The sequence below is a fragment of the Haliaeetus leucocephalus genome, unplaced genomic scaffold (assembly GCF_000737465.1).
Source record: "Haliaeetus leucocephalus isolate CR32 unplaced genomic scaffold, Haliaeetus_leucocephalus-4.0 Scaffold373, whole genome shotgun sequence".
NCBI lineage: Eukaryota > Metazoa > Chordata > Aves > Accipitriformes > Accipitridae > Haliaeetus > Haliaeetus leucocephalus.
The window spans coordinates 1,156,816-1,184,541 of NW_010972809.1; the positions used below are offsets into that span (position 1 = coordinate 1,156,816).

General features: G+C 40.1%; 1 protein-coding gene across 2 annotated transcripts in view; it reads right to left on the reverse strand.

The window, feature by feature from the left end:
* Nucleotides 1-4,574: 4,574 nt before the first annotated feature.
* E2F3 (E2F transcription factor 3) overlaps nt 4,575-27,726 on the reverse strand; it is a 33,731-nt gene continuing 10,579 nt past the window's right edge. The window contains exons 2-7 of one of the 2 annotated variants that reach the window (XM_010573155.1): nt 16,463-16,574; nt 13,966-14,185; nt 13,237-13,395; nt 10,456-10,570; nt 7,549-7,687; nt 4,575-6,847 (exon numbers count right to left, since the gene is read on the reverse strand). In XM_010573155.1, coding sequence (XP_010571457.1) covers nt 6,582-6,847; nt 7,549-7,687; nt 10,456-10,570; nt 13,237-13,395; nt 13,966-14,185; nt 16,463-16,574 — 1,011 coding nt within the window. In that variant the 3' untranslated portion in view covers nt 4,575-6,581. The remainder of the gene's footprint in view (nt 6,848-7,548; nt 7,688-10,455; nt 10,571-13,236; nt 13,396-13,965; nt 14,186-16,462; nt 16,575-27,726) is intronic. The other variant, XM_010573156.1, reaches the window with a different exon arrangement.

Consider the following 27,726-nt stretch of genomic DNA (forward strand, 5'->3'; position numbering starts at 1 on the left):
CCACCGCGGCCGGGGGGGGGCCTTCCCGCCGCTGCGGCCGCCGCGTTGGAGCCGCCCTGTGGAGGCCGCGCTGGGGCTGTGAGGAGATGGGAGCCGGGACCCGCAGGCACGGCGTGGAACGGACAGGCGGCGGCTGCTGCTGCGCTGGAAGCATGCGATACCCTGCGACTGAAGGTGAAGCGGGCGAGCCGGAAAATGGAATTTCCTCCGGCGGAGGGCCGTGGCTGTGGTTGAAGTGGAAATAACCGGTGCCCGGGTGTCTGCTGAGCACCGAGGGCACACGTCCTCGGCGCCACTTTCCCGAATCCTTGCGGATTCACCGTTATTTTAATGGAGAATTGGGTCCAGCAATACGTTTCCCATTAAAAGGTTGGATTCTGATGCATCTGATCCAAATGAATGATGAGCTGTTTATTCCTGTTACGGCCACAATGCTTTTTTATATTCAGTCGTTCAGTTCCTCAAAATCCAGTGCTAGTAGCAACTTTTCCGTTTAGTCTGGAAGACATTGCTCAAAATATTTAATATTAGATGGCTAAAGTTTCTGGCATTGTTTTCCTCCAATTTAGGGCTCATAGCAACTTTTCGGATTAATATTTTGGAAGACGTTAGTCTGGCTGTTTCAACTTGGATGGTTAAAGCTAGTGCTCTAAGCAGACAGATTGTTACGTGTGTACGTTCCTTGTTGATCAAAGTGTTATGGAGGGTGAGCATAATATTATTGCTTTGTTTTTAATACACACAGTTAATCTAAAAAGATTATTTATATTGCATCTTCAACATATTAATTTGATTTTGAGGTAGCCAGCTTAGGAGTATAAAAATCACCATTTCCTGTAATTGCATTTCAAACATTAAGTTACTCTCTTTAGAGTAAGGAGCCTCTGGAATCATTATTTTATTCTCCAGCTAGCGGATTATAGTCTGCCTTGAACTGGAGGGAAAGTGAATGAAAGCCCTGAGCGTATTCCATAAGAGGCCTATTGGTCTGCTAGCAGATAAAACTTGGCAACTTTCACCTAACAACTTTTACATTCCCCTCCCTCTCCTTTTTCTTAAAAACTGGTGCTTATTTTATGTCACACTTATCTGACAATGTTCACAGGCCAAAGAAGGATAACAATGAGAACAAAGTAACAGGAGAGATTTGAAGAGGAGAATTGGGACAGAAAGAAACAAGCACTTCCTTTTAATCAGTCTTTAAGAACAAATCATTCTAGGCAGGACTGAGCACTATTAATATCACCCTGGCCTCATGATAGAGTCATTGTTACAGCTTAAGATACATTTGCCTTTGTGATTGGTCTTTGTTTAAGCATGCAAGTACTTGTCAGAGGTACTCTCAGTGAGACACTGAGTGATGTGTAATTCATTATTTTTGCAGCATTTTTAGCCCAGAAGAGAGTGGAGGAAAACATTTTAAAATTGGCAGTCACATTAATGTATTTCAGACATCCTCCTTCATAGTACGGTGTAAGTAGTCCTTAGAATGTCAGTAAGTAATCATATATATATATATTACCAATCAGTATTTTAACTGCTTCCTGATAAGGTTAGCAATTTTCTTCCTTTTTCTTTTCAGTTTCCCATATTCAGTTTTCTAAGTATTTCACATCAGTCTAAACTTCTCTATTCTGGGAGCACTGCACTGCACTACCCCACAGTTATCTTGACTAGCCAAGTGTTACCTCTCTGGTTAAACAAAACTGGGCAGACATCAGTGCTGTTTTAGGGTTGACTGAAAGAGCAAAGCACAGATAGATAGTCTGCGAGACATACCCAAAAATCACCAGATGGCCAAGATTGACAAAACACTACTCATTAAGGGGAGGCAGTGAGCTCCAAGAGCAGCTCCAAGGCAGGAATAACCCATGAGTCCCATACCTAGTGACATAAATAGGCCATGCCGATCAGTTTCAGCATGATCCGGCAGAGTCCTTACTTTGTCCCGCTGCCAAGAATTCATAATATCAAGCAGCCCTTGTGCCAGCACAGTCCTATTCAGTCTTAGGATGTAGCCACAACATGGAAGGCACTCTAAGTGCTTTTGAAGCTCACAAATCTAAATTGCTTTGTAGCATATTCATAATAACAAATAAAGCTGCACACAGACTGCTGTAGTGCAGCAGGGAGCAAGGGAAGCAGGTGATTCCCTACCACCTCCTGACTGCAGGAAGAAAGCTTATCTATAGCTACCTGGGAAAACCACTTCTTTAGAGACAGCGGCTGGCAGTACAAGTCCCAGTACTGGCCTTCTATAGGCTGGCAATATACACACTCCAGTTCCTTGAATGTCCAAAGAACAGCTTTAGAATACATCCTTTCCAAGTTGCCTTATACTTTACTTCCTACTCTTCAGGGTGGTAGACTTGAAGACACCAGCCTCAGGCTGGGTTATAAATCATGACAGGTTTTGCAGGAGTAGGTAGTTGGAAAATACAAAAACTAGTAGGAAAATAAAATACAAACATCAATTACAGCTCATGGTTAGTAGAAGATACATCCTTAGTCGGTTTAGAGCATCTCAACTAACATCCTTAAGGAAGGGAGACAGACGGGGAAGTGGGGGCCCAATTTTTACATGGCAACCTTATTCTCTGATAACTAACGTGCAGTTCTGGGTGGAAAAGTAAGTGGTAAGGCATGCAGGAAAAAAATGGAGAGTCCTAAAGTTAGCTACAAGAAATCAGATTTCTTCCTGTATTCCTGCAATTCAGGAGAATCTGGCTGGTCATTTGTCAGCAGCATTCAGCACCACTCAGAATTGATAGCAACCCGTTTTTTCTGTTCGGTGTGACACTTCCTCCCTGCCAAGTTTTAGAAAGAAAAAAGTGGGTAAAGAAACTCCCAAACTTAATAAAGGCAAAGCATTCTGCTGATCTTTGCTTAGCTGTAGAGTAATATCCAGGCAGATCTTGCTTCAGGAAGAAAAGCAAAATGCAGAGATGAATGATACTTGTTTATGCTTTTGTTAATATCACTCCATTGACTTTGCTATACAGGCTCTTGGTTCATGTAATCTTAAGAATTGTTGGCTCCAGGAACACTAATGGCATTGTTCATTAACTGTGTTCCATAGAGAAAAAATTGGCATATACTGCTAAATTTGGTGCTTCTAAACATGTAGCAATGTCTCATGCTGTAAAAAGTACCTTACATACCTTTCATACTTTCTACAACAAAAAAGTCCATGTCTGCATCAAGACAGCATTGTAATTTACTCTTTCAGGTGTAAGTCAAAAAGAATAGAAAGTGATCGTATCTGTCATTTGTAGGTGGACGAGTTCTCACTGTAGGTTCAAGGGCAGGAACACTGCTTTTTTTTGCCTTTTTAAATTCTTCTGGGTGTAAAGAAGTGTGTAGTTGCCTATCATTCAGGCCAGTTTTGAAAGATTTCTCAGAATTCTTTTCAATCTGCTGGCAGCCAAGGAATGCAGCACATACGGGCCCCAATAAAACCTCCCTGAAACCAATATTTGTACGCTGAATAATGTTGAGGTGTACTGTGCTAGCTCAGGGGAGCAGAATGAAGTATTTTAACCGGCTGGTTTATTTCTCCTGCAACTCATTGCATCCAAAGTTTACAAAGCAGTTACAGAAAGCAGAAGGGAAAGGAGAGAAAAATGACATGAAAACTGGCAATCAGTGGCAGAGTCTAGGGGTGAATAAAAAAGTGCTTATGGCACCTGTAGAACAGAGAAACTGAGAACAGGCCAGGGAGCTACGACAGATAGGACAGAAGGAGGACATTTATTGTCATCTCTGCTTCAAAGGGAGAACAGAGAACACCATCCTCTAGCCTTCCTTTATTATTTGTTGGGAATATGGAAGAACATAGGATCTTCTCTGTAATTTTCCTTTCAGTAGTGCTGTGTGCAGAAGTTAGAGTACAGATAGGTACATAAAGAGAGAAAATAGTAGCCTTCTCCTTGTGTGCAGGGAAGATCATGAGACACATAGGACTTGCTCAGAAGTGTAATATTTAAGCAAATGATCCTACTGTGGTTTTGTTATCCTTATAGGTTTTTTTTGTTTTAGTAACTGATGGCCATGCATCTAGAAAGGTGCAGCACCAAGACCAGAAAGGGAGTACAAGTTCGTAAATGCATGTATGGTGCAAGAGACTGCTGGAGATGACTAAGTAAACAGAACTCCTTCTTTTCAAAGCTACTATTAGGACACTTCTGGAGAATTATCAGTAGGAAGGTTAAACAGATCCTCAACACTTGCTTTCATGTCATTTAATCCTAGAATAACCCAATTTCTATGAAGTTTGAAAGAAGTCTGTTCATAATTCATATGGGGGGGATAAATAAAAATAAACCTGTGTTATCCCAACCTTTGGATCTCCTCCTATGTCTCTTTACATGTCTCTTATTCTTGTTTCACTCTGGCTTAAGAAAAAAAAAATGCTGAACTTACTGTTGGCATAATAAAAAAATGGCATTGAAACATACCTGGTGTCAAATGAGTGTGAGCACTAATAATGAAAATAGTAACAGCTAGGTTCCAAGAACCAGCATGATTGGCACCAAGAGTAAGAAGAATTTACATAGCCGTATACAAATCTAAACTCTTTAAAAAATCCTTTTTATTGATTCATTACCATACAAAATTTATTCAAATTACATCCATTTGAAGTGGTAAGATCACAGCTAGAGAACAGGTCATCCTTTAATAAATCTATTTACAAAACTCACCATAAAAGCTTTTTTTGTTGTTTTTTGTTTGTTTTTTTTACAGTATTTTACAGAGGTTTTTTTTTTAAACTAGCATACAATGCAAAGCTAAATTAGATTAGTATTTTGCCCACACACATTGGGACAAGTGTTTAATTTGTACAAAAAAAGATGGTCTGCGTTAGTCTTCATTTTCTCTTCCCCCGCAAAAGTGCCCCTTTGTCTCACAAATCTTCATGCTCACACAACTTTTACTTTCCTCTTCCACAAGACGAAAACTTTAAATACTACAATTTTATTTACAGATCCACATCTAAAAAAACTCTTAAAAAATTACAAACCAGCTAGAAAATATTCTGGCAGTGTTTACAAATTAATTCTATTGTACAAAACTGCTAGATAACTAAAGTGTGAGTTGAGAACATTTATCAACTTAAATACAACTGCTGAATGATCTATGCACACATTTGTACATATAAACACACACTTAACACTGTTTAACAGTTCTTTATGTGTTGCCCTTTATACATTTGTTATATTCCAAAACTCACACAGTCATACAGTTCTCTTATTAGTACTGTGACTTCTCGCCTTTTCATGTGTGAGCTTTCATAGCAGCAACTCAATGGTACCAGAAAACCTGCATACATAATATCCTACTACAGTACAAATAGTACTAATTTTCTGAGTATGTCAGATAAGCACAACAGTAATGCAAACAAAAGGATTATATGGGCATCATCTAATCAACATTACATTAATTTAGCCCAGAACATGGCAACATATTTTACACTCAAAAAAAAAAATTATTTAAGACTTCTTAGAATTCCTCTCACGTTCAAAAAATAAATATTGGTACTATACTATACTACCAAAGATCTTCAAAAAAATAAATGCAATTCAGTTGATGTGGTACTTACAGTTATGTACTTTGGAAAAAAATTAGTTCCATTTTGCTGGCGAAGAGAATTATAAAAAGCTGTAAGCAGAGGAAGCTAACCCACTGAGATAAATATGATATATTGAACAAACAAAGCTTGGCATAAGTGTTTTCCATAGAGGGAAAAACCCACAGTGCATCTCTAGTAGGCACTTAACACAAAGCCCCACTTAGTACCACAAAAATTTATGTACCAGTTCTAATGCACACTGGGGGCAGTAAAATTGAACTGTGCATCTTCGTTCTAGTTTAAAAAAACAACCAACAAAAACTACTTTCACACACACACACAAGCATTTTTAAAAATCTGTGATTACTATGAGAAGTGGCAGAACTTTATACTTTTCAATATTTGCAATATACACTACATTTACAGTGTATTTTTTTATTAAAAGCTTTTAAGGACATAAGTATTTGACCTCATAATGAGACATATACACAGCTCAAAATGAGCATTATGACAGCAATTTAAACATTCCCACAAGTAGCTGAACAATCCCATTTCACGCTTTTGCATTACTTCATATTTATGTTCACTGCAGGTACAATCCATGTTGTGACACTCAAGAGACATGCATTCTCTGCAGAAGGCACGACCTGAAATACTATTATAAAATTGTAATTTAGGACTAAAGCAGTTCATTGAGCCCTTCTCCGTAAGCCCACTTGTCACGGTAAGCAGAGACTGGGGGAGTGTGAAGACAAAACATTTACGGTCACCTGCTTGCACTTGCTGACTCACAAGGCGCTGGAGCTCAGGGTCAAGGAGAAGGCCTTGCTGTAAAAGCCTTTGCTTCCCGTTTATAGTATTTTAGGGAGTATTTAATTAAAATATCAGCACTGTTCGAGAGCCTAGTTTATTTAATAATGCTATTTTATAGTAAGTAGGGGACAACTCAATGATGGCAGGTTTTTTGATTCCATTAAAAAAATGATTTAGATATGGACAGCATTTAAGAGAATCAGCTGTATATAAATTCATCCACCAACGAAGGAAGCTTCTCTAAATCATAAGCATCAAAGAGGTCACTGATGCCTTCTTCATCGCCAAGGCTCAGCAAATAATCTTCCTGAAGCAGAGGAGGCAGCAAATTCACAAATGGTCCTTCAAAGTTTGAGGGAATTTGGTCCTCGGTCTGCTGTAGAAGGTTGGCTGGAGAAGCCAACGGAGAGATTGTTGCCATATTTACTGAGCAGTCACCTTGTCCTGAGTTAGCAGAAGCCACTTCTGTAAGAGGGGGAAGAGAACAAATAAAGATGACACATTTAATCTCATTAGAAATACCAGACACAGATCAAACAAAGTACCCACTGCATAAAGGGCCTTTCATAAAGCATCATTTCAACAAAATACAGCCGCTGTATAATTTCTAGCTTGTTTTTGATATGTAGAAAGGGCTTCTCAAAAATGCTCATGTTGCTATCACCAGTGACTTTTCTACTAAAAAATTATTTTACAAGGTTTAAACAACTACTGGGGAAAAATAAAATAAGTGTAGCGAGAGATGCCCATTTTTTGGTGGAATTCATAGTCAAAGTGAAAACTTTCTAGGCAAGAGATGTCATCAGTGACACTGTAGCTGCATAGACCCATACACAGAGATTTCTGCCTCTTGTGTTGAAGTGAATCTTTGCTGCTACTGTCCTATTTGAAAACACAAAAGCAACTAACTTGTTTCTTTCTTCAATATTGTATAAACTTTAGTTACATATGATATGCAAATAGGAAACTTATTTTAAGGAATTGATGCAGAGGAAATATATTTCCTGCTCTATAAATCAGAAAGACACAGTGGAAAACATACCCTAGCTTTTCACTTCTAAGAAAAATAAAGCCAAAAAATAAGAGCTGGATATCTGAAGTTCAAAATGAAATCTTGAATGAGAGCATGAAGAAGGGCCATTAGTATTACAAAGAAATAATTTTACCTTTGGAAATGGTTTTGGAAATATTTCCGTTGTGGTCCTGACTATAGGTTTTCATTGGACTGAGGGCATCGTTTTCTTCTGGGCACAGATAAACTTCGATAGGTCCTTGAGTACTAGATAAATGTATCAATGCACTCTGCTAACAAAACAAACATCAATAAGATGTTATACCAATGAATACAACAGAATATTGACGATATGGAGTAAATTCTTACTGGGGTGTGAGTGTTTGAATACATTTTTTTACTAACCAAAAGAACCTGAAATCCCCCATGCATTTATTTGAAGATGTGAAAGGCTTGGCTGATGTATCTTGTGGAGTGGAAGAGAACATAAAAGCCTTTCCCACTGTCTGTAGTGCACAAATCTCAGAAGCCCACCATTTTATGTGTTGTATCATAGCCAGAGAGGTATAAAGGATTGAACTCCTAACATTTTCTTACAACCACAATAACCTGGAGCATTCTGATGGCATGGAGCTATGGGATGCAAGTCACAGGTTTTATTATTATTTTTCATAACAATATTATTGGATGTATTTGTGTAAATGTTTCTGCTTTAAACAGATGCCAAAACATCCTTCCCACTCCCCCAAAAACCTTCAGCACTTATTCACATTGAACTCAAATAGCTATATGTAAGTTCACCTGTTTATCAGGGAAGCTTTTCCAAATAACAAAAAAAGAAAAACAGATGACATTTTGTTCACCCAAACTTGTTTAGGTAAGTTCTTCTGCCCCCTCAAGGCAGCAATTTTGATGGTGGTTGTGAATAACAGGAACTCCTAGTTCCTCGCAAGAAGTTACATTTTCTTAACTTTTGCACATTGATGCAATAAAACAAGATGACATATATAGACAAAAAGTCTGCAAAGTTTCTCTTTATGTTATGATGGAAAATCATAAATTATTCTGGTTACAAATAAATCTGCTCCAGCTGTATTACATTAATAGTTTTAAAAAGCATGAATACAGGCATTATATACCTCTTCGCAGACTTGTTTCAAACACATTTTATTGTGCCCTTTAACAAAAAGTTTTTCATATTACTTGCATTCTAACAATTATGTAACATAACAGACAGTATTTACAAATACAGAGAACAGCAACTGAACCGGGATTCCCCAGGGCATAGAAAACAGTTAAGAGTACTTAGGGCAATGCTATAGATAATTAGAAAAAAGGAGATGGAAGTTGGAGAAGGTACTGTTGAGTGACTTGAGATATGCAAAAAAAGACACTGAATTGTAACTGCAAATGAGAGAAAGAAATAGGACTTTACTGCCTGAAGCTGAAAATCAAATGAATAAATTGGATATAGGGGATAAGGGAGGTCTAAGCGCTAATTTTAATGATTGTGTACATCTCTAACTGCCTGTTTTCACTGAATTAAAATCAAAGCACAATGCCTAGGGGAAAGAAGCAGGAAAGCAAGCAACGATAACAGTATATATTTATGGATACTGATAAAAGATATCCCTTCCTCATTGCAGCAAAATGATTTATTGTTCCAAAACCTGCACCTAGGTTCAAAGGGGAAATTAAGGACAAAGGGAAAAAAAAAAAAAGAAAAAAAAGGATGGAAACTGTAATGGGCCTAAAGCAAGTGAAAAATAATCTTAGGAAAAGAAGTGACAGGGAATCCCAGAGTCTGTTCCTGCCCACCCAGCAGCAGGTAGCCCTGGGCTCACTGGAACCAGCACAATGGCAGGGATGAAGGAGTAACGCAGAGGTAGGAACACAACACAGAGGAGTTTGGGGGTTAGCTCTCTCTAATTGCTCCTTGAGTGAAGAAGTTAGGTACACTTCTTGATTCTCTAAAGCAGTGGCTCCTGCAAATTCCATTTGCCCAAGGTACTTGGGTCTGTCAGAACAACTGAGAATTGTAAAGCAGCACACTTTTACCACCAAGATAAAATCCCAGGAGCAGCTGAACCATGTGGTTCATAAACCATGAGAGGAATGAAGAAAAGTAAAGCTATTCCCTGAGGATATCTTCAAAGAAAAGCCACCTGAAGCATTTTTCTCTGCAATTGTAACATAAAGGAAGCAGCTAAATTACCCTAGACATCTACCTGAGATAAGAAACAAAAGAATGACAGCCAGACATCTCATATACAAAAGCCAGCACTCAGAGAGACTGTGGCTTGAGTAGCAAGGGGCAACAGAAGAGGCACACAGATGAACACAGCTTCAGAAATAGAAATACTTAAAATAGGAAAGGAAATCCCCATCCCCTACAGACTTCACGATAGTAAACAAAAAGTGCACTAGCAGAATGTACAGTTTTACACAGATGTGTAAAATCAGTGTCAATGAAGCAAAGATGATGATGGAAGAAGGAAGGGCAAAAATGGATTCTAGGAAACACTAGTTTCTACAATAACTGTAGTACTTCAGAAAAGGAAACCCTACATGAAATCATATGTCTCAATAAATTAGGGTATCAGTAATACGAGTAATCAAGATGCTTAAGGCATTGAGTTATCCATGAACTTTATAAATAAAACTACATAAAGCTAAAAAAAAAAAAAAAAAGAGCGGAATCTCTTAAGAGAAAGATTTTCCATGGTTACAAACAGGAAATTTTGACTGTCGAGGAAGAGCTGTTCTTTACATAAAGTATAGCAAAAGAGAGTAAAAGAGAGTATCTGTAAATAGCATGGATTACTTTGAAGGAAAGCTGGAACTGAAAAAAAAGAAACAAATAATGATTGCCCTGTGTAAATTGATTTTTAAAGTTTCCCCTTCCTTTAAAAAAAAAAAAAAAAAGACTGAAGTTTGAAAGACAGATGAATGTAGGACTGTATGCCAATACAATCCAACTTCGGCATCAGTTACCACAGTAAGACTCACAACAATAGAAAAATGATATATAACCTGGCAGGAAATGCCAGGTTCTCCTTACCTCCACTGGGTCAGGCACTTCAAGTCTTGTTTCTGGAGGAGCTTTCACAACTATAACAGTTTGGTCTTTAAGGCCACTAATTTTTCGAATATCTTGATACGTCACATAAGCTAATGTAATTACTGTTAAGGAATTTTCCAACCTGGGTTACAATATATTCAGACTATTAGAAGAGGAAGAAGTCTTTGAATTATTTTTCCATTTTCTCATGGCTATGTTGCTCTTAGCCCAAAGTTTTCTATTCTCTATACTGGTTGTGATTGTAGTGAAGCTGTGTGAGAACTTCCCAGGGCCACTACCGAGTGACAAAAGGGATTCTCCGTGCTTAGTGCTTCTTTCCTCCTTTACACACATAAAGCTACGTAAGCTAAAGCCCCACAACCTGAAATTACTCACAGACTGCACAAAGCAAAATTTTTTTTACACACTTGCTATCAAAATGCAGAGAACTGGAAGTCTCAGAAAAAATGTAAAGGAATTTACAGATGCATGTTATGGATGTGCATATGCAATATATTTCTGAAGTCATCAACAAAATCATAATTTCAGTTTTCATTTGAGGGGTTTTTGTAAACTTTTATACAACATGTATATAAACATATAGATGTATAAACATTTACACAATACTCATATTTATATATTAACTTATATAAAATTATTTCAAAAACCTGTTTAAACTACTTTAAAAAACTTGACAGTGCAGAAGGTCAATTTCTGCATAAGCATGGGATGAATATGAATATTTTGCTGTTCAACACGAATTTGTCCAAGTCAACATGAGTGTTTTAGTGGGTTACCGCACAGTGTTGCCTCACTTACTGACCCATGTAACCGAGGTGTCACAGTGCTTTTGGTTGCAAAAAGAACTGTGCAACAGCCACGATGACATGCAAGCGCTTCCAGCTCTTTACTTTTGTCATCTGTGAGGTATCTATCATAATGTTTATGCCATAGAAATAAAAAGCCTAATTTATTATTATACTTTTTGGGGGTGGAAATGAGAACAACTTTGGTAAATGTGTACTGTTACCATGCAGTACAGCAAGACAGACTGCCCAAGCTCAAAACACTAATACATGTCACACGTAACGGACCTAACAGGTCAAGAGGCAAAGCAACAGGTCAGCTTTCACCCAAGCGGCTTTACCAAGGCTTTTACCACTCGTTTAATAAGGTTTGCAAAGGCAGAGTACAAATTACAGCAACAGTGGCTGTCACTATACAAACAAAGGAAAGGACTGTACGGTTTTCAAATAAAACAACAATCTTCATTGCTGTAGCTAAAGGCTCCCCATGCTAATGCTGGGCATACCCCAAAACATTCGAGGTAGCAATCGGTTACTTTCTGATTCTATTTATAAGGGAGACAAGGAAGCACACTACTTAATCGTGAGGGAAAAGAAAAAAACCTTCACAAGCAGAAACCTCATCTTCAGTGATTAAGCAAAGGAAGAGGCTTCTCAGCTCCATGAGTATTCAGCAGGTCATCTCATGTCAGACTTCAGTGAGGTGGGCGAAAGACAGTACTGGGATGCACTCAGATTCATCCCCAGGTTTCACATCCATTCCTTCCTCAACAATCACTGGTATTATCACTAAACTTAGAGTCACAGAAGGATTTGGGGAATACACTCTCCTAAATCCAAAAGCATGAGGCCAACACGCTGCTAACGCTGATCCCTGCTCGCCCATCCCCACGGCAGCCAGCAGTGGCAGGGCAGAGATTGCTACCACAGGAATCAGCACTAGAAAAACAAAGAATCGTAATGCTCAGTTTTGTCTTGCTTAAATCTCTTCAGGGATCAAGCTCTTAGCTGAAGGCAGTGCTGACCCTACTCCCTATGCCACTTGGTGATCTTTGCTTACGTCTCGAATGTGTATGAAAGCTAGTCAAAAGACAGTACTTACATAGTTCACATACTCCTTACTGACACTCCCGTAGCTATTTCCGATCCTTCAGAACAAAGAAGTCCACCTTACTGGATGCTCTTTAAGAACCACTCATTATAAAAAGTACTAAAAGTTTTCACATCAGCATTTAATAAAATGCTTCCTTCTGTCACTAATCGGTGGGAAATCTAGTGAAAATGAAAATTGGTTAATTACAAGGGATATTAACAGCCAAAATACCTGAAGTCATATGAACCTTATGCAATTGAGCATTGCTATTACATTAAATAATTCAGTCCAAAATAGTAATTTTGAGAGCTCATAAAACCTTTAACTATGATATTCTATTATAGATTCTCTAACCAGAGGAATCTGAAAATTTGTTGCAAGTTTCAGACTAAACTGACTCCTAACTTTATTTTCCTCTCTGTGCCTGTAATGTGTATACACAGTAGTTTAAATTAAAAAAAAAAGTAATGAGTACACACACACGCAAAACTCTGTTACCTTAGCAAAGACTTTGTCTGCATGCCTTTATCATTTCTGCACACATAAAACCAGGGTTTGCTCTAGGCCCAAAATAGTCGAAAAAGGACAGGGTTGTTGGATGTTGTCATTCATTAATCAGCTAGATTGCTGGTTCTACTCTATGTGAACACGGATGTTAACGGGCTTCTTCTTATACCACCTTTTCTTTTTTCTTTTGACATTCCAGAAGCATTACGGGTGCAAGTGGCTTAAGTAACTTTTATATAAAACTACATTAAAACCCATTAGCCAACTTCTTGAAATTTCTGATGCTTTATATCACATTATGTAGAGGAATTCTCCTAGTATTACAGGGCACAGCAAGGAGACTAACCACCTCTGAGATTTTGGGAAAAAGGATATCTCTGATTCTCTGTGTCCTCCGTTAGCAGCTTGAGGTCCAGGGTGCAGCTTTGGATTAGCTCATCCAGTTTCTTCTCTTCCTGAGTCAGTTCCGTCACCTCCTTCGTGAGGCCTTGACGCTGTGCCAGCATGCCACCATCCTCTGACAGACTGCAGCCCCTACAGATACAAAGAAGGAAGACACCTTTTCAGCATTTGTACAACTTGACCCTATGCTAAGGGAAAGGGAAGAGGCAGGGTTTTACACTGCAGATCAAGTTCTTAGCCCACTCTCCCTAAACCTGCCCATAGCGAGTCAACATAAACTACGCTTTCCAGAAAAAGCATCTTTTTATCATGACAACACATTTTGGACTGCTACCGAGATGGAAAAGTTGATTATTTCTAAGCACTTCCAAAATCTTGCTTCTAGCTCCTCTAACCACATCCTGAAAAAGACCGAGGAAAGCAGTAGGTAGGGACATGTACCTAAAAACTTACTCAACTTGGAGAAGCAAATGAGTTAATCCAGTATTCAGACAAAATGTTGGTTTCTAATTTCCCTGACAAATGCTATTTATACACTGAAAACCTGTCTTAACAGAAAAAGAAAGCTTTATCCTGATGGAAGGCATTTTGGATGATTGCTTGGAGCAAAGTCTCAGAATGGAAGGTGGGAAAAGAAAAACACTGCTGCTCTGTGACAGTGAAATCAGCCAGCAGGAATGGAAAAGGATAATGAATACTCACATCCACTGAATGTTGTTTTTGGATTTTTTCTTAATGAGATGGATGCCTTCCAGTACATTGGTGATATCGTAAATCCTCCTTTTTTGCACCTTGAGGACCTCTGCCGCTCTGTTCAAATCTAAGACCCCATCAGGAGATTGGCTCAGTAACTGAATGAACTTCTTTGTAAGAAGGCCAAGTGATGTATCATACCGAGTCTTTTCTGAAGGAGATTTTGGAGCTTGGAAAGAAAAGAAAAAAAAAAAACAAACAGATAAATCAGGTTTTCTCTCTTTGGTTCCAAAAGCAGCATCCAGAAATGAAAGGATATGTATTACAGATATTTCTTTCATTTTTACTAAAGAAATCTCTCAAACCTCTGCATTAAGACACAACTTACCACTAGGTATTTATTTGTATTTCAAGATGTACTTTTCCAAAAGTCACAGGTACATGAGCAAATATATACATTTTTTCAAATGCAAATATTTCCATTAGTCTGACAGATACATATAGCAATATTCTACTTAGGCTTTCACTATGTGAATTCTTAATAGTATTTTTAGTATCTATTTATCCTGGCAGCAATACCAAAAATTCCCCTATGACTCTCTTTCATCAGGCTGATAGCCAGCTTTCATCAGGGTTTGATTTTTCCCTCTTGTAAGATAAGTGTTTCACATGCAATTAAGCAGGACTTAGGTGTACTTCAGTGGGTGAACACAATGACGGATTCCATCAGCACCAGACTCCACAGCTTACAGAAAACTCAACGTGAATTGAAGGAGACTGACGTAAGATACAATTTATAATCATCATTTCTCCATAACCAAACAATGCTCAAACTGGGCAAGAGTATTCACTTCTAAATTAGAAGTCAGCAAACAGCTTGGATCTTACCAGACAACTCGCTGTTTTCATGCACAACTGCAACATCATATACTTAACAGATGCGCTTTTAAGAGTTTAAATACTTAGATCAGAATAATTTCTAATTCTAAATGTTTGAGGCCTTTGTGTCAAGGGAAATGAGCCAGCCATTATTAGAAGTCTGCTGGGCTGGTACATCTCAAACCTTTCATTTGCTTGAAGTATTATGCAGGATGGATCTTAGGCTGATCTGGTGGTCATTTTCATGTTTTCAAGGTTCAGGTCCCACATTTAATTGCAGAAGTTAGTCAAAATTTAAATCCTACCTGAAAGTAAACCTTTAGACTACCCCGAAATATTTTGAAGAATATGACGGCTTTTCAATGAAAACCAAGTCATTGCCTGTTTGCAAAGAGAACCAGCTAGCTGTACCTCATTCTCTGGTAGATTGAGGGCTTGTCTGCACTTGGAAATGGAGGAGTATTCGTATCACTTAGGCAGCCTTGTGAATTTAGAGCAGGGTGGGCTCTGTTTGTTTGTTTTTCTTTTGGGGTTTGGAAAAGAATGAGAGTCAGAGTGATAAGGACAAGAGGCCTTGACCCCCACCTAAAATGGCTTGTGCTCCTGGTCACGCACCAAGAAGTCCTCTGTACAGCCTTACCAACACTGCAGCAGCATCCTATGCTCTGAACGGTACTGAACTTCTGTGAAAACACACTTCAATTTAAAACGGATTACATTTAGCTTAATGAAGTTTAGTTTAATTAAAACAACTGTGGTTGTTTAACTTGTCCACTTTAAGTTTGTATCTTTAGTTAATGTCACTTTTCCTATTTGCCTCAACAGAAGCAAGCACTTAGACCAGTGAGGAGGGAGAAGAAAGTACCCCCTCACATCTCTTGCTCTCCCGTCACTACCACTGCTGCCCCAGTCCTCCCCTTTCCCTGTTCGCCTCCCTATGCAAGCTTAATTCTCCCGCTGAAATCCCCCAAACAAGATGGCAAGGCTCTACCCCACAGCTCCTGTTGCAAGAAACCTACTGCCCGAGACAATATAGATGGGCAAAGATTAATATTTGCAGCAACTAAGCAGTGGCAGTAATAATCTAGTCACTTTGCAGTGAGAGAAGACAGCTCAGAGCCCACAAAAAGCATTTAGCGTGCGATGCTGCTGAGGCACAGCTACCACTCTTTGCAAATCCCTGCCTGGGGGAAGAACCCTTGCCAATCAGCTGCTGTAACTTTAGCGGGGAAGGAGGAGTCTGGCCTGATTAGCCTTGCCTAATAACTGTGCATTTGATCCCATCATAGTACCTTCATTCCTCAGCATCTACCTCTCCTAAGCGTCCCTAACTTCATGTCCTTGGCTGAAGAGGAGGTCCTGGACGGAGAGGCTGCAGGCACAGGGACAGACCTAACAGCCAAGAGCCTCTGCAGCCGCTCAGCAGCTCTGCACCGACTGATGCACGCCGCAAACTTGTCCACTGCCTGGCTGCGGGATTGAGTATGTTGCACGAACATCCAGGTGAGGATAGTAATAAACACATTCTTTTAGCTAGGTAACGCAGCCTGTTGTACTGGTTCGCTCCGATCCCAAGCTAGTAAAATAAAAAACACTGTGCCATACGGTGTGTTACAAGTTCCCTTACTTTTTGGACTATCTGGACTTCTTGTCGCAGCTCTTCCTTTCCCCTTTGGAGTCTTTAGTCCTTCAGCAAGATACTGGTGGCCGCTTTCTCCTAGCTCCAGCCTTCGTTTCGCCTGTTAAAAAAATGATTTTTTCTTAATTGATGGATTGTTAAGAAGTGTATTTCGCTTTATCAAACACAATATTGGGGCTATAGGAAAGGCAGACAGCAGTGAACTTTTCACAGCAAGGTATCAGTACAGGTTCATACCCCATATTCACAAGGGAATCTGAATATTTACTGGAATCCTAAGGTGGACTTAAATATGTCACTCTCAAAGGCTAGGTTGATGGGGTTTTTATTTGAAAATTCAGCAATTTTTTTAATTTGAAAAGCTGAGTGACAGTTGTATGATCCACTTCAGTCGAGTCTGGACCTTCTTAAATACATATGAAAGATTTCCGCCCTCACTTGAGTTGAGAACATGTCAGTTAAGAACAACAAAGAGAATCTCTCAAGCACACATACGTATGCACCTACAAAACTACATTTCTCTTGAAAAACTCCTTCTATCCACGTAAGTTTCTGCACAGGTAGTACTAGTGCAAGTTATGTTTTTCCTTCACCATTTGAAAGGATGGCTTTGAGAGGACCAGTAGCTTCCAACTACTATAAACTTTCCATCAATGAAATACAAGACACAGCATCAAAAGCAGCATTGGACAACTGCTCTCCTCTGCTTCTCAACAATTGTCCTCACTGAAAGCACAACCACTACATTTATTTCATATTAACTAGCACGTTTGCATTAAAGCTGCCTACATGAAAGCAAGGTGGAGCATAAGTAGTATTAGACAGATGATCCCTGAAAGAGCTAAATGTTGCATTTAACTCAAAGGAAAGCTGTGTACATCTTGAATAATAAACACAATGAATGAAACTGTTAAACTATGCAACACACAGACAAACTGCAAGGAAAACCACCAGCAATATGAATTTTGTTCCTAGACAGAAACACAATCTACTATCTTTGGGAACAATTCTATACCCTGCCATGCTACTCTGGTTACTGAAATTAAATCTGGGGATACTTGTTATCCTAACAATAGAAAGAACATTACCTGGGAAGACACAGGAAAAAGAAGAAAAAAGTTTTACATCTAATGAAGTTAAGCCAAATAACTGTTTCCGAAGAACGTTGTTTATTCAATTAGGTAGAGTAATTCAGAGTACTATAGTTGCTTGCTCTTTAGACTTGCCCCAAAGGCTTGGATCATATTCTGCTCCTCAGTGAACCAAGATAAAATAATACATTCTGCTATGAAGTTGTAGACAGATATTTCTGCATTGTGGATTTAGCTTATGCATTTACTTTGGGCCTGTAACCAACAGAAGCCTCTAAATAAATTAATTTATATGCATTTATTTATGGATAGCCAACTAACATCTTTGTACTGGATTCCGTTTGCAAACCTCAGACTTATTAAAAGGCAAGTTAAAGCACATGAAACTCATATAAGCCCACGGTGTAACAGCGTGTGCAAAGTGCTCAAGCCACTCTTCTCTATACTTTGTGGGAAGGGGCAAGGTGTTAATTCATTGGTGACAGAGAAAAACTGAATTAACTGCATCCTTGTAACCAACACAGGCACCCAGCTCCCAGCAGCCCATTGGTGGCAGCTTCTAGTGTTGTGAAACACCTCTGCTCCTTTCTCCGAGACATGGGCTCTGTAATCCAAGGACACAGATTTTAAAAAGGTCAACTGTTAACAAAAGCATCCAGCTAATATGTTTAGCCAACGTAATTGGATTAAATTAAGATTACAGCTATTCCACAGGGAGAAATACATCTCACACTTTTTTTTAAGTAAGTGTTTTTCCACCCTGAGAACTATAAGAGAAAAGGAAGGAGGGGTGAAAAGGGAACAATTCAGGGCGTGGGAAGACTAGGCCAAAGGGATACAATTAAAGATAAAAGAGAATCTCAAAACCAGGTGTGAGAAGGAGGGGAAATGCTAAAGCCTTAAAATCCAGAGATTTGCAGCGGTTCTCTCCATCAGAAGAGAAACTTAGGTTTGGACTACACATCAAAACTTTATGTCTCAACTTGTTTGCAAGACACAAACAACTGTATTTTGCCCCTGCTTTTGTGGTTAAACACTTACAACTTTCTCCTGTGAACTTCAAATAATCAGGTTTTGTAGTGAGAGAACATAAACAGCGTCCTTTGGCTGTGTGCAGCAGCACAAGCCCATCCGTGTGTGCTGGGGGCCATTACAAACGACCCAGTCTTGTTGGTGTCACCAGGATACTGTACCTAGGGATGGCACAGGACTATTGACTGGCTTCTGGAAAAATACCAAGGACAGAGATAGCACTACAAGGTAAGTTGTTTTGTAGGGCACAAAGCCTACAGAAAACCCAAGATATAAATCAAAATATTTTAGAAGACTTTGAAAAAGCTTGGTGAAGTTACTGAGAGGCAATTTTAGCAAACCCTGGGGAATGTTTCATTTCTGGCCAGATGTTATACATCACTCAGCAAGTGCTCTCTTCCCCTTCCTGTTTTACAAACTTCATAACTGATAACATGCAGGACTGAAGTGGCATATTCCTTCAATTTCTTCTTCACTGACTTACAGACCAAAGACTTTCTAGTGCTTTTTTCTTTGCACTAGAGATCCTGAGTGACTCACAGTTTCTCTCTCCCATCTCCAAAATTATTCATAGTGCTTTCTGATATCAGAATTCCTTTCAAAAATCTCAAGATCTGTGTTCAGCAATCAACAGAATCTGTGACCCTTTTAAAAAAACCTCTTGATTTGCATAAGCTATTTCTGCTACAGCACTATATTCATTATTTGCACTATTTGTACAAATTTATATTATCTTTATTTGCATTGTTTGATCAATCATAGCGTGCAAAATCTTCTGACACAGTATGTGGGACTGCTAAGAAGTAGCAAGGCAAAGGACACAAGCACAAAGCATCCCAATGATAGGGAAAGATAAGAAGCAGAGGGACTAAGAACTTCTCAGCAACATGAAACTTGAGTGCAATAAATGGAAATCAGATTCCTCCAGGGGATTGTGAAAGGATCACAAAACACATGGGGCAATGAGACAGGTAAAGCCACAAATTGATACATCCAGCAAGAGACATAAAAGTAACAGGAAAGCATCCTATTAAGCTGAACCAGACACCTACCTAACCCCTTGGTGGAGACAAAAATGTGGCAATCGTTTTGACTCAATTTTCTCTTCCAATACTATGAGCAATTCCTGATATAGATCCACTGTTCAGTGCAGACCACTAAAAACAAGGTGGCACCTTGATTCCTATGTAGTTATGCTCTTTTAGCTTCAATCCCTTCTTGCAAAAAAGAAACCCAGATAGCTACCACAATTAACATCAGAGGCAAAACCACAAGAATGTCTTCATAAGAACACTTGTCTCTGTAGGAAAATAGTTCTAAAACTCCTAGGATAAGCTAAGTATTTTCAAGTAGGCAGGACCTGATGCAATTCACTTTACAATACTCAGTCTCAGGGATTAACTTTTAAGAAGAGGTTGGAGGCAGGTATGCTTACAGAACACTAGAAAAAGAGCAAGTGTGGTTTTGACAAATTGAAAAACAGGGGTGGAAAAGGTGCAAACGGGAAGTTATAGCCCATTCCCCTTAATGGGCTGTTTGGACTTCACGGCTACCTGGGTCTAACAGGTCGCTGCTGCCAGCGCCTCTTCTCCCGCGTCCCCTCTCCACCCCTGCGCTCTCCCTGCTCCCCCGGCGCGGGCAGTGCCTGACCGATGGGTCCTCGTCAGACCCCGCAGGGAGCTGGCTCAAGGGATCACAACCAGCAGAAACCTAGTCCTCCTCCAAAAGAGAAGTGAGTTTTCTGCCAGGTTGTCCCTTGTGGGTGACTTGTCTGCACTGAGCGGGAGCAGTGGGACACCCCCCTGCGCCTTGGGGCATCAGCTTGGCATTCGAGTGGCTTTGCTTTGGTGTCACACGGCCATCGACTTCAGTTCTTGGGGAAAGAAACTGTCACCAATTAAAAAGAAAAAAGAAAAGTCAGAGTCTTGCCTTGTAAGAGCACAACAGATAGCAAAGTGCTAAGCGTTAGCTAACAGCCAGCACAGGGTTTTGTCAAGATAGCAGAGAGGGAAGTGCCGTGGTGGGGGACAGCCAGCACCGGTTTTTGAAGACTGCACCATATCAAACCAAAGCCTCGTTTTCTACGAAGCTTATAGTTCTAAGTTTGAGGGAAGAAGCAGTAAAAACGGCCTCTAATTCTTTCCAATGATAAAACCATGGAGAGTAACTTTGCCAAACTATGCGCATTGAAATTTTTCCTGCTAGATGTCTCTCTCAGCTTTATTACTAGACACAAGACAGTTGCAGTCTTTGCAAGAAACAGACCTAAGAAAAATTACATTACCTGTGCTGCCTTCTGAAAACCCTTTGTCTGAAACATTCCTGCACCCATTGGGCTTTAGCAGGCACATAAAATTTGACAGAAGGATGATTTGAGTTGGGCATATTCTATCCCCTCAAAATCCCAAATTTAAATACACTTGGAAAAGCACAGTCAGTACATTTTCATTATAAACCTTACGAGCCAAATTCCATTTCAAACTGCAAGCGTCTCAGCTCTTGGGCCTGCCCAGGCTATGCACATGCCATCTCCTGGAAGGTCCCGTCCAGGACAAGACACATCCAAGTCCCCTGCTCCCCTAGCTGGCATTCAGGGTATATCAGAGCAGTAGCAGTCTGATTTAAATACAAAGGGACAAAAGTTGAACTTGGAATGGGAGCAAAAGTTACCTGGGACAAAGCCTGCTGAGATGGGGACAGAAGATAAAAATAACTTATTCCAAAAAAAACAGGATGAGGAGCTGGAAAGAAACTCCAGTTTAGGGTTGACTGGGCAGGAAAAATAGGAAGATTGGAAATGACCAAGCATAGCAAGGAATAAATTGTGTGTATTAAGTGATAGCTGATGGTGAACTAAGCAGCAAGCCAGAGAAATGTGTCTTAGTGCTCAGCTGTGTCTCTGTCGGTGTCTCGGAGCAAGGACTAAGTTGGGCAAGTTAAGCAAAAGCAGATGACTAAGCCTGGTGTAGTCTCTAGAAGATATTACAATTGCTAGGGGCAGATAAAATGGCAGCTCTTCTGTATGTCACCACAATGCTGATATTACTGGGGAGGGGATGCAAGCCTAGCCAGACAGCACAGATAAATTTTGACCGCAGTGAGGAAGCCGTAGCACAGATACTTTGCCCATCCCCACGCACTTTCCACAGGCTTTCTTCAACATTTTCAGAATTAAGCAGTCACTTAAAAATACAATTTAAAAGCCAAGGTTCTGAGGCGTGAACTCTAGAAAGCGGTTCCAGAGGTCAGGAGCTGCGGAGAAGAAAGCAAACATCTTACTTGAAAGGGTAAATTAAGCTGGAGCTTGATGAGGAGGGAATACAAGAAAAGAAGCGAAGAAAAAAAAAAAAGACACCTTGGGGTGAATGCACAGAAATATTCCTAGGCTAAGGAAATGTCTCCACTGAACAAGGTGATACAGGCTATGCATTTTGAACATGCTCAAATGAGCAAACTCTGGTATGTGGAGAGCCCTGAGTACCTGCCAGAGGGCTGCACCCAGCTGAGGGCATGGCAAACACTACGGCTAACACCAAGAGAGACCCAAAAATGGGGAGAGGCGCAAAGACGAAAGCAGAGGAGCTCTCAGCAAGGAAGGAAGGGGCTGAGCTCTGCGGGTCAGCTCACAAGCGAAGAAACACCTGAGGTCATCAAAAAGATGCAAGAGGACTATCAGAGATCCTGCCTTCGGACTCCTAGTGACAACTTGTGTTTCATACCAATTTCTGTTGAGCAATGAGGAGATAAATTTGCAGTTCAAACTCCTGGAAGGGTGAGGGATTTCCATTTTCCATGAAGAAATATTTACCCCAGTGGTCTACACACAGATACCAATAATTAGTACCATACTATCCTTGGTTTCAGTAGTTAATTCTGACAGTATGAAACCATTAAAATGGGTTTTAAGAACAGAATAGGGAGATAAAGAAATAGCTGGGAATTAAACTGCTTGCACGTAAAAGACAATAAACTGAGTATGTCCTTAAAAGGGGAGCTCTAAAAGTCCTCTCAACTCTTCCCAAAAATATTCCTTCTCTGTCACAAGTATGCATTGCCATACTACCCTATACAGAGGAACAAGACCAGGAATGGCACTTTAATGAAAACATGACCTCAAAATTAAGTTTTATACATAGCCTGTTCATTAGACTCCGGTAAAAGCATATGAAAGGATACATAAGAATAGTGCCTTGAAAACTGAATACACTGTAAAACCAACACAAGGAAGAAGAGGAGTCTGAAACATCACTAATTAGGATTATTAGTTGAGTGACAAGCAGCTGGTATTTAAAGTAACATTTAAAGAAGCATTTTAAAGCAAATGAAAGCACAGCTTACAGAAATCATCCTGATCAACCTACTCCAACACAGAAGCCCCAAATTTTCTTCTCAGAAAATGGCAAGTGTATTAAAAAGACGACAAAAAAATCCTTTCCACTATACCAATTTGTGTTTCCTAAACTATCATCTTATTTTTCAGCTTATCAGGTATCAGCTTATTATAGTTTTGACTGAGGGAAATTCTTCTCTAGTTCCTATATTGAAATTATTCATTCAGCTACAGTCAAATTGTTTGTTTTTAATGTAGACGAATATGAAAAGAAAATCCCCTTTGTATGTCTTAGTTGGGTTTATAATTCAACAAGAGGCACCTCACAATTACCAAATCAAACTATGTCCTGATCATCCGCAGCCCCCCCTCATTAGGCATTTGACCCTGAGAGCTGAAGGCTCATAGTGTTACTCTGGTGAAGTTCCTTTCAAGGCCTAATTAAACCATCCTATTTCCATCCATTTTGCATTTTCACGATTCCCTCAGAAGTATCAGGAGTATCAAGGAAGCCACGAACTGTACGCGCTTAAACATCAAACGGTAAGACTTATATTTAGCTCAAAAAAGCTAAAACGTGGGTAGCCAAGTTTCAGTGGCAGATCCTCATTTGAAAGTAGGACCCGAGCCAGAGGAACCTAGCGATTGCTTTCCCTTCTCAGGTTGAATATGCAGAAAGGAGCAACGCAAGTGTCATGAGTGCCTCCCAGTCATTACCGCAGAACATCACACAATGCCATTTTTAACATCCACTGAAAGGAATACATTAGCTTTCAGGTATGCTCAACAGTCAGAGCGTGGATAGCTCGCTCCCGCGTTAGCAGTGCTGTGCGTGGATGCCCTGCACCTCACCCCAAGGTGGCAGTTCACAATTCTCTCATCTCGGTCCTGTCTGAACAGAAGCACATTTTCAACTGCTTTCAGATGAAACACAATGACCTGAACCAAACCAAAAAAGCAGCAAAATGTAGCAATGAAAAATGGTGGTTTCTTCCTATGGCAGGTTGTTTTTACTGGAGGAGGATTATAATCTCAAGGTACTAATTCCCGTTGATTTTCATCCTGATATCTCATGGGGAGCTGACCTGCCAGAAGGTCAAAGTATCTCAGTCACCACCACTAATGTAACTTGAACATTGAGGTAAGCGGACAACCTGTTTGATGTTATTCCATTTTCTGCTCATCAGCCTACTCTGATGCCATGGGATCAGCCTACGCCCCATCAGGCTTGCTCGCAGTATAGTAGCAACTGCTAAAATGTGCAGCTTATCTTGTTCTCCTGCACTGGTGCAGTACTTCGTATTTTCTTTGCATTAGAAGGGGAAGGACATTACAACGGTTGTGCAAGAAATAAACCAAAGCATAAGCCACGTTTCAGGCCTCAAACCAACAGAATTACACCTATGCTGCATAGGAAATGAATCATCTGAGATCTTTCTATTGCAATTTTTTCCACCAAATATGAAACAATTACTTCTTACTGGAAGCAATGGCTTTGAACTGTACTAAGCTTGAAGGCTCCAGTTACCACCTCATGTTGAAATATGAAAAGTTATTTTCAGGAAACTGCACCCAGTTTTCATCTCAACTGCTTAACTGCCCAAGGTGAGGAGCACACGTGTCTCCAAGCAGTCCCGAAAACAGCTCCATGCAACAGCTACTCCCTCATCCCAACAGCTGCTGGAGGCTGAGCTGCACCCGCCTGGTTAAGGTGGAAGCTCTGGAGACAAAAATTCCAGAAAACGTACCGACGAACAGCCAAGACTTGCACACAGAAGCGTAGAGAGACCAACCAGTGTCTGGGGAGGGGAATCCTGACTGCAGGTTTTTGGGGTGGCTGGGTACAATAGGACAGTTTCCCTGCCATTCCCTGGGAAGCACAGCCAGGGCCACGGTGGACCACCAGCAGCCTTTAATGCCAGCCTTGTCCTACAAACTGATGCCAAAGCTACCGGCAAGTTGCCTACCCCCATTCCCAAAAATACCACTTCAGCAAGGCTGCTGCCTCCAGAGCAAAGCCCAGGGGTTTTCAGTTGCTGTTCACGTCAGTAATTTCTCACCACAGACATCCTTTGAAGAAAACAAGATTGTCATAAAACAGGCCTGATGCTGAACTTTCAAACTGATGGCGAGCAGGCGGGGGGGAGGGTAGGACGTGATGACAGACTGGCCACATAAGAGACTTCTTGGTGTAATTTCTTTGTATTGCGGCTGTATGTAACAATTACACTGACACAGGTCCACTTTTAATGTTACCCATCGAGATCAAAGTAAGCCAAATAAGAAAGTGATAGTTTAAATTCACACAGTGTGTGATAGGGCACCACTTCTTCACGTGGCTGCAGAGCTGATTGCAGTGTTTCAGCCCTTCGGGAAAGTTCCAGTGTCCTGACTAGTGAGGCTAAAACTGAACTGGACCAAGGGAAATACATCTTCTGTATCATTTTAAGGTTGGTCCCAAAGAAAAACCATCGCAAAGCAGTCAGTCTCAAAACATATCCTAGAGATTATTTTGTCTTTTGTATTTAAGGACTATTTTTACAAGTACTCTTTTAAAAGTCATTAACTTCAAAATAAGATTGTGATTGGATTAGTTCCACCGAGTGGCTTGCACACCACGTGTAGAAATTAGCACAGCTACTTAAAAAAGAAAAACTTTCAAATACTGTCAGTTGTCTGCCAAATTGTCTACTAAACAAACAAGCCCTCGGAGGGGGGAGGAAGGACACTGAGAGAGCTGGAGAATAGGACAGGATGAACTTCCTTGGAGGAAATTCCAGTAAATGCCATGAAGCATCAGATAAACAGGTTAAAAACTAAAGTAGTAGTATACTGGGCATATATATTGACATAGGAATTGGGAGGAGAGTTACTCCTTACTTACAGAACGTGCAGCTTATAGTCATAAAACTCTCTAGGAAGACGTAATTAATAAGATTTTATACATAGGAAGGGAAAAGGGAGAAGAAGGAGGAGCACCAGCAAAGTCACGCCAGTACTATCTCAGTGTAGGTGCGCTGTAATGATGCAAGATTGGGCTTGCATCACAAAGTTTGCTCGCTAAATTGCCAGCCTAAGCCACAGCATCTAGAGCTTTGTTTTCCTTGGATACAAGACAAAGGACGGCATCTGTGGAATTATACCAATGAAGGTTCTGGAGTGCAAGCTTTCCTGTCTATACAGGTCTGTGGTTTGAGATTTCCCACCCTGGCACCCCAAACCTTCCTGCGCTCCACACAAAATACCCATCCTGAGTTATACCAGTGCAGTGCCAAGGGACTGCATCGCTTTACTTACCGACAGGTGATTCACGGGGAACCAACTAGCTTGTACATTCTTCAAAAAAATAATGACAAAGAGGATCCATATGCAAACACTTCAGAAACTATAGCAGAGAGCTACAAACTAGAAGGCAGTAAGTTTTAAACACTCAGGTGCACATGAGCATTAGTGTTGGGTATTCATGGCCCCAAAGGGGGAGAATCCTTTCTTAAAAAAAGTCAACACCAATCTTGACTCCATATTTTTAATTCACTGCCTGAGGCATGATGGTTCTTACATCTAACTACTTGTTCAATTAATGTAATTAGTTATGAGAAATCAGATCTGAGTAGTAAAACCTTTTATTTTTAAGTACTTCCTTAACCTAGTTCCATACAAGTATAAAAACATACAGGTGGATTCCCCAAAAGTAATAAATGTACTTTGAATGCACTTAGGGTGATAAAAATATTATACAGATTCCAAAGGACATTGTGAAAGTTGACAAAAAACTTTCAGGAGTCAACCAGGCCCAGATGAGATGCAATGATTTGCACTTAGAGCCAGATGACGAGAATTTACTGTAATACAGGCTAGTTCTGTATGTTACATAAACTGTGGGGGTTTTAGTTCACTTTAAGGAAGTCCCAACGTTGTCCAAACAGATTAACCCTAAGAAGTTATTTCTGTACCTACAATATCTATAATGCTGACTTTGCATCCAGATATCAATTTATTATTTGCAAACAGTTAATTAGGTACAGTTTTGAAAATGCAATTACTAGTATCACATTAAAAAAAAATCCCTAAGTAACCTTGAAGAAGTTAACACAATAACCTCCTCCACATACCAAACCTCAGAGTAACAAAAATAAATAACAAGTGCCCAAGAAGCAGGAAACACAGTTTACATATCCAAAAGCAACTACTCCTAGAAGCAGTCAGAAAGCAGGCTCCAAATCAGGAGAAAGTCACAAAAATAGATAAAAGCATATAAGAAGAGAGCGAGGGAGAGAATCACAGATAGCAGGGACCCAGAGATCCCAGCTGTGGCTAACAGCCCCCTTCATCCTAGATCAGGAGCCAGTACTGCTGTCAGCAGGTTTCTTCACATTTTTTGACTACAAACTGAACTTGATTTTCACCTAGCCTGGGTTGCTAAACTCTAAGGACCAGTGATTTCCTCCCTCCCCACGTCAAGGTAGGCAGCTGTTGCATATACTCTTATTTCACCAGTCAGTTTGGTAGCAGACAGCCTACATGGCTGAAACAGCACAAAGATAGCCAAGTTCTTAATGTTTTAAATTCTGTGTAATGTCACAAAGAACAACTAATCCACAGAGCTTTCGCCGTGATGCACATCCTACCTTGGCAGTATTTTATCACTCCATCAGCCACACCAAGGAGCAGAACAACCTAAGAGTGCTGGCAAAATGAAGATAAATTATTTGATCCAAATGGCAAGTTTTACTTATTCCCAGTGACAGAGAGGGAATAAAAACAAGACAAGAAGACAAACAACAGTTCGTAAGAAACGT